Genomic DNA, 8299 nt, shown 5'->3' on the forward strand with positions numbered 1-8299 from the left:
AATATAAGCGGTGTTGTCTCATATGCCTCGTCAGTGCGGCATGTGTAGTAGCGCGAGGGATGTCGCACTACGTATATAAGGAATATAGCATCTGTGGTAAATTTATTGATATACCTTTTATCTGTTTCTTAGTACTAGTTGCTCAACTCGGTTAGACTTTATTTTTGTTAGAGACCTAATCTAAGTGAAGACAAATCCAGCAAATCGACAATCATTAAAGCACGTTCAGCCGATCTTGAGTTGTGATGTAATTAACATAACATATTATTTTAAACACTCGTTATTTATGGTTAGATTTTAAATACTTTATTGTACAAAAATTAAAAAGAGAAAACTATACAAATCAATAATTGATAAGAAATAAATTGTGCACACCCGACTACATGGCAATACCTACCAGGCAACCGGATAACGACTTTGTTTTATATGTTATACTATCTGCACGCCCCGGTTCCATCCGGGTTGTCATTTATCGTAATTGAAATAATATAATCTATCCTATCTTTTAAGTTAGTTCAAACTGCACACGGTGTGCTGATTCGATTAAAATCGATTGAATAGTTTAGGAGTCCATCCCGGACAAACAATGTGACACGCGATTCATATAATAGATAAGATAGGTAAATGGAAAAAAAACCGTAATAAATTTCAGATGCAAACGAAATACCGGATAGTCCAGAGACGCCACAGCACCAGGAGCACGACAGCGATTGTTCCGTGTTCGACTCTAACACACCCGGCAGTCACACGTCCATCGAGAGGTTGGACCAGGTAAGAGAGAGAGAGAGAGAGAGAAAGAGAGTGAGCGAGGAGAGAGAACCAGTTTTGTAATTGAATAATAGAGTCTAAGTAAGAAAGAGATGAAAATGTGTGAGTGAGGGTGACTGATTTAACTGACAATCTATACTAATATTATAAAGTTAAAGAGTTTGTTTGTTTGAACGCACAAATCTCAGGTACTACTGGTCCGATTAGAAAAATTCTTTCAGTGTCAGATAGCCCATTTATTGAGGAAAGCTATAGGCTACATATGTACCACGGGCGAAACCGGGGCGGACCGCTAGTCATGGGTAAAATTAAAATAGCACAGATGATTGCAAATAGTTAACAGAAACATGCATCATTGTTTACAACTAACTGCGAGATGTCAACCATTTTGTTTTAATAATACTCTATAGTCTATATCTTTACATTAAAAATACAATGTTGAATAGTTTGTTCGTTTGAACGCGCTAATCTTAGAAACTCCTTAACCGATTTCAAATTTTTTTTACTGTTGTAAATATATGTAACCCCTCAGTGCTATAGACCATATGTATGTACCACGGGCGAAGCTGGGTTGGACCTGTAGTATTTCTAACATAAACCAGACGCTCGTCCCGGCTCCGCCCGGATATCAAGATTCCTGTTTTATCCCAAGGGAGCATTTTATCGGAATAAAAAGTATCCTATCACCTAAGTCAGCTCATACCCTGGTATACCGATATACCAAATTTCATGAAAATCCAGTAGTTTCAGTGTGTTTGACGGACAGACATCCAAACAAACAAACTTTCACATGTATAATATTAGTGTGAAATGTGATAAAAATATTGTCCGAAATTGGAGCGCGGTCACGGGGAGACCACGCTCGCTGTAAAGTTTACGAAACGTCGGGTTAATAATATAATGAATAAATCGCGTTTAAAATACGTTATAAAGTTTTTAATTTCTAAATGTATAACACTCGCGTAAAATCAAAGACAGACACAGATCACAGACAGACATCAAACAAACAAACTTTCACGTTTATAATATTGTCCGATTTTTATACAAATATTTCAGAACGGCACGCACACGCTGGGCTCGAACTCGTCCGTCGCGAGCGGCTCCAGTGGGTACAAGCAAGGCGCCAGGTGCAGACGCGCCGTGGAGCCAGCCTCCGCCTCTCTGGACCACGAGATAATGAGCTGCGGCCGGGATCTGCCTGGTGAGAGGGTTTCTCTGATGTCATCTTAGGCCATGGAGCTGGTGGGTCGCCTGATGGTAAGCGCTACCACCGCCCGTGGACATTTGGAGACGTATTGCAGACCTTACGCCTCTACAAATGGATTGCCGACTTTAAACTGGAAAGGGATTGGCGAGAGGAATAAATAAGGGATTGGGAGGGTAAGGAAAAGGATATGGGCCTCCGGCTCCGTTTGTGCCGGTCTCAAAAGTGTTGTAGTGGACACTTTTAACTCTTTTTCGTTAGTTAATTCGACACACTGACCTGATGATAGATTTTGACCTGATAGATCTGTTGAATTATATAAATATATTATATACTAATGTTACAATTGCGAAATCGTGTTTGTTTGTTTGTCCTTCTTTCACGTCGCAACGGTGCGGTGTGATGATGTGATTTTTGTGTCTGGAGATAGTTAGGAGGCTAGACAGTGACATAGGCTACCATGAGAGGATCCATCTTTTTTTGTTTTGCAATATGGATGTTTTATAAACAATATGTTTTTTTAGGGTATTTTGTTATAGTGGTCAGGGAATTTTTAGATTTAAATTTATAATGTTCATATTGAGAGCCGAGCAGGCTTCGGCACGAATTGGGCCAGCTCGCACCGGGGAAGTACCACACCCCTACGGGAGACCGGCGTGACATAGTAGAGTGGGGGGGCTAGAGGCCCATATCCTTTTTTTCACATTTTCCAGTCCATTCCCTTATTTCCGTGTATATATAATTTAATATAACATCATCAATATAAGTGATATATTGTAAACGTGAAAGTTTGTAAGGATGTGTGTGTGTTTGTTACTCTTTTACGCAAATACTACAGAACCGATTGCAATGAAATTTAGTATGTAGATCGCTGGACAACTATAATAACATATAGGCAACTTTTTATCCCGATATTCCTACGGGATACGGACTTACGCGGGTGGAACCGCGGGGCGCAGCTAGTCATCAATGAGTGATGAATGTTCCAGGTACTCACACAAAACGATCATCGTCCGAATGTCGAGAATCGTCATCATCACCTCGCAGGGGTTTAGAGTCTCGGGACTCCTCGATAAAAGATGAATTGCGACGCAATAATTCACTGCGGGAGAATAGACAGCACAGAGGCGACGTGACGCCTACATCGATCGCGTAATCGCATCGCTTCGGGTGCAGCCGTTCGGCGTGTTAGCCGCTGTTTCGTGGCGCATTTTGGAGAGTCGCGTTGTGTTGTTGTTCTGATGCGATGGAGTAAGGTGTTTTTCGGAATGGGAACAGCGGGAAATGCATTAACTTGTTAAAAAACAGTCAGTATATACGGAAATTTTTGAATTTACATGAAGTATCTGTGCGGAATGACTGCGATGATATAATGCTGTCATCTTAACCCGGTGCTGTGAAACTCTGAAGAAATAGGAAAAAAAAATGTAAAAAGTCCAAAAAACTCACTTAGATCATTTTGAGTGCGGTTCTAACGCCGGGTTAAACGCTTAAATGGAATAACCCGTGTCAATAATGGATCGATAAACTTTGAATCGATTTTTTAATGGCACGGGTTATGTCAATGTATTAAGCCAAGTGGCCACTATGTGATTTATACGCGATTTTTCCTTGCATATTATTTAAATTGATTGTTAGGTAAAGCAATATAAAACTACAAAATAAATAATAATCAAATGTCAACGAAATAATATTGAATATTTTCGGAAACGCAAGCAAAACTTCAACTTGCGACTTTTTTTTAAACACCACATTTTTTTGCTTTGCTTGAGATTAATGTTTATAATACTTAAAACGAATGTACCAAAAATAAACTAAAATGTACTCTCATATATTCGAATAACACAACTCTATTTTTAGTGAAGTTTGGTAAAAATAACGATTAGAATTTTGCAGTAATATCATAAATAAAAAATAAAAAAATAGCGTGAAAAACAAAATTTATTAACGTTACTTTAATTTTCAACAAATCAACCCATCACACAGTGGTCACTCAGCTTAACCGACAAAACAAAAAAAGGTATTTATAAATAGCTGTAATTAGAAGCTTTATGTGTTAAATTGAAACCGGCCAATCTACGCTATCTCAGTACTGATTATTTACCTAAGGCCTCATAATTGTATTTTTGCAAATCCTTTACTGCCTGTGAGTTAGTACGTAATATATGATATGCACATAGTTTTGTCCAATACTATGGTAAGGGTACACTTCTGTGGAAAATTCGGTGTTTTCTGTTCCGCGTGGTGTAGTTGTGTGGATTTAGCGGAGGGCTTGGGTTCTCGTGTGGAAAAAAAAAACATTAAATCCCCCCCTCCCATGTTCTCTAACTATTTGGTCTTAACTTGTTTTAGAATTTTATCTTTTTGTATTGTTTTCACTTAAAGCTTATGATAACACTACGGACTGGAATCTTTTATGGTATTTCTATTTTGCTAGAAAGGATGAAAAACTATTTGTTTGTAAAGAGACCATATATTCTGACTCATTCTCCCACGGACTTATATATTACTTCCTTCCTCTATTTTATTTTCTTTGGGGTAGAATTTATCGAGTTTCCAAAATTCATAAATCCTTTCTTAGCGGATGCTTGCATCGTAGGGGCTCGTAGCCCGATCGGTCAGTAGTTTGGACTGGGCGCTGATAGAGTCAGTCACCTGTGCGTTTTATATATAAAGAAAATATTAACAAGGGGAATTGAAAATAAGCCTTTCACTAAATCCATACATGTAAAAACATGTAGACAATGGTAACCAATTCATAGTAGCGGCATACGTATGCACTTGCAGACATGTCTAAATGTATATATTATGGAATAATGGCTGAATGCGCACATTGAATACTCCTGTTATAGATATTAGAGAATTTCAACATTAATTTCTTAGGGAAATGTGAAGATGGGAGTTACATGTGCGTTTAGGTGCTGACAAGGTGAAAATATTGGAAGTAGTCAAGAAATACGCAGGAAGAGCGTGATGAAGTAGTAAACGTTAGTAATTGTTTATGTACTGTAAAATTATTGTTCGAAGACATTTCTAAGAATATTAATGACAGTGCAAGTAAATAAAACATTAAACAGAAAAGTAGCCGAAGTGATGTTAAATTCGTAGTTACTGTTATGATTCGACTGATTGAATGTTGTGTGTGTGTGTATTTAAAACGAGTATTTCTATACAGTGTATATAATTTGAAATAAATCTCATCCCATTTCTCCGTATTTAGTCACTAGCGCAACCAAACCTCACAATAATTCGTATTTAAGCAAGCCTTTGATTAAGTGGCTATGTTGAATACGTATTATATTTACTTTATTAATACATTATTAGATGAAATTTAATTTTAAGGATTGTTGTAAGTTAACAAGTTTTTATTATTTAATGTACTTTATGTAAATTACTTACGTTGTTCGTCTTTGTAAGTTTGTTTTGATGCGAGGGGTTCCACAGGGATATGAACTAGGTCCTCCATTTGTGCTCAGCTTTATTAATGTAAATAATGTTTCGAATATTATGACGTTAGGTTTATTGATATTGTTTACTTTATAATATTAATAAATGCACATGTAACTTCTATAGCTTCAAATTGACGGGCTGGTTAGAAAATCAAATAAATTTGAAGTCGGTAAATAAACGTAAACTACAAATCCAACACAATTTTTTATGTTCTTTATGAAATCTAACTTTAAAACATTTATTATTAGAAAATACATGAAAATTAATAAAAAAATTCCAAAATATTGGAAATTAATTGAAACAAACACTTCTATATATTTTCTGATCAGCCTGTATAGATAGATAAATATTTAATTTCGCTCTAACAACCGTGTGTAATTAGAAAATATACATTTCGAGATATATCGAAATATCATATTAGTCATGGCGACTCTGTATATACATCGTTTGCTTTGTCGTATTTTGGAAACAATTTGTGTCTATAAACTTAAAAATAATTTGTAGTTCATTATTTTCAAGTATAAATACTCCATCTTTTAATATTACTTAGTTTTTTTGTTCGTTGAAATAAAGATATGTTAAACGTATTACAGAATACGACAGGCGTGAATGATTAAAATTAGTAATAATATTTTTGGCTTCGTTTATATGTTTTGTTTCATGAAGTGGCAATGGGGAATATATTTTTCTTATTTTGGTTAAAAGATTGGATAAACTATTATCTCGTGAAATTTCATTCTTTTTATATCGATGTTATTATTGACTGTTAGAGGTTGATTTGATGACATGACGTTTCTTTAACTGTTCACCTCATATTTCCTACCCACCTAATTTTCTTCAAGCAGTTTCACTTGTCTTATATAAACTACTGCTATTAAATTACTGGTAATACATTCTGATATCAAAATACTTCCTCCACAATAAAAAGGTTCTTGGGCTTTTTTTTTATAATTTTAAAATGAATATTCATATATCTAAATACACATGTACGAAAAATTCAAAATTACAATAAAACAGCAATTTAAAACCACGCATACTAGAATATTTCCCATTTCTCTTCTTTATAGCAAATTAGCTTAAAACATAAGAGCAACATGTAACCTGCTGTCACATATCATGGAAAATCATATATTTGAATATATATATATACATAGCGCTTCATGTACTAATTGAAAATGTAAACTATGTATCACAAAAAATCCTTTTTCTTGTTTAGTCTGTTTTAGAATATAAACATTTTTTTTCAGTTTCCTGTGTTTTTTATGATTTTTTTGTGAGTCTAATGTTTACATTTTTAGATGTACTACTAAATAGGGTGAAATAAATATGGCAACATTATGTGGTTTAATGAGAATTATGTACGTTTTCGTTTATTTGTATTTTTTTATCTAGTCAGTTTCGATTTGATCTATGTCAATGTATCTTAACCATTACAAAAAATATCAGTATTGTAGAACGATGTACACGCACCTTTATTTGAATTGTCTAGTCATTTGAAAATAGAAGATAATTTATATTCTGTACATAATTATAGTTTATTTTACAATAAGTTTACTGGACGGCATGGGGGCTTATTGAATTATCGAAAACCTATAATTACCATAGCGTTGATATTTAAAAATGATATTATGCGTAATATTATTTGTAAAAATGCCTTTATCATTAATACATTATATATTATGGTAAAATGAAACGTATATTTTGCATTGAAGAGTGTAATTTTGTACTCGGTTAATTGTTAAGAAATTGCGCGGGATGTGTTTTCCTCTAGTCTATGGCGTGTTTATACTCTGTGGTTACCGGTTTTGTTATCTGTGGAACAATTGTTTTTGTTGACTGTGGTTTAATTTTTTTGTTTATGTATCTATACGACTGCTACTTTTTAAAATCTAAATTTGTTGTTACTGTCATTATTTTAAGGTTTTATTAACAGAGGAGATTGCAATCATTTAGCATTACAAAGTTAATAGACTCACAATAATTATTATTTTGTTCATTTTAATCTTCATACTCGTCGCTTAAGTGACTTTTGAAATTCAGTTGTAATAAACTTGACACTGGCAAATAGTTGAAACTTATTACACAATAATGGAAGACTAAAAAAAGTTCAAATGACATTAGGTTCCCGCCAAAAAGTGACACATGTCATTTCAAAATAGTATATTTTTTTATTCATGGATACAAGGCCCCTTTTGATGATTTTTTTAAGTAGAGTATAAACACGCTCTGTCAAATAAACTAATATATAACTGTGTTCGTGATATTATTTGTAACATATTGCTAAACTTCCAAGTCGGTTTGTTTTCAAGCTGTAAATTGTATCAACTATGCTACGCTCTATAACTGTATCGCTTAAGGGTCATTGGTTAATATTGAAAAATAAAATTAAAAAAATCTATCTTTGTTTTAATTTACCCCTTCTGAGTAATTTATCAAAATTTACGTAACCATACACTTATGTTATGGAAATTTGTGTTGGACACTACGTTTGACAACCCTTCAAATCAATTTCAAACGCGTTTCAGCTTTGAACTAAATCAACCAAATCCGGACCCCTTTGCATTCGATCAATGTTTATTTTTTAATTAACTGCAAGAAAAGAGCGTATATGTCCCTGAAAGGCCGGCAAAGCACTTGTAACACCTTTAGTGTTGCAAGTGTTTATGGGCGGTGGTGACCACTTAACGTCAGGTGGCCCACCTGCTCCTTTGCTTGCCCTGCCATAAAAAAAAATTTCTGTTATTTCAAATAACTTAGATCTGCAATTCTTATAAAAAAAAACACAAAAATATTATTATCAAGTAATTTTATTTTAACAAGTCATAATACGTATTTAAAAAGGTGCTACGGGCATAAATAATGTATTAGCCACATTAA

At 34.3% G+C, this 8299-nt stretch overlaps 1 protein-coding gene across 1 annotated transcript in view; it reads left to right on the forward strand.

Annotated features, from left to right (window-relative positions):
- The window catches only part of LOC119838065 (serine/threonine-protein kinase BRSK2), a 40220-nt gene extending 36822 nt beyond the window's left edge, over positions 1 to 3398 (forward strand). The window contains exons 23-25 of the mRNA XM_038363873.1: positions 653 to 771; positions 1825 to 1969; positions 2962 to 3398. Coding sequence (XP_038219801.1) covers positions 653 to 771; positions 1825 to 1969; positions 2962 to 3128 — 431 coding nt within the window. The 3' untranslated portion in view covers positions 3129 to 3398. The remainder of the gene's footprint in view (positions 1 to 652; positions 772 to 1824; positions 1970 to 2961) is intronic.
- Positions 3399 to 8299: the final 4901 nt, after the last annotated feature.

The sequence above is a fragment of the Zerene cesonia genome, unplaced genomic scaffold (genome assembly GCF_012273895.1).
Source record: "Zerene cesonia ecotype Mississippi unplaced genomic scaffold, Zerene_cesonia_1.1 Zces_u001, whole genome shotgun sequence".
Taxonomy (NCBI): domain Eukaryota; kingdom Metazoa; phylum Arthropoda; class Insecta; order Lepidoptera; family Pieridae; genus Zerene; species Zerene cesonia.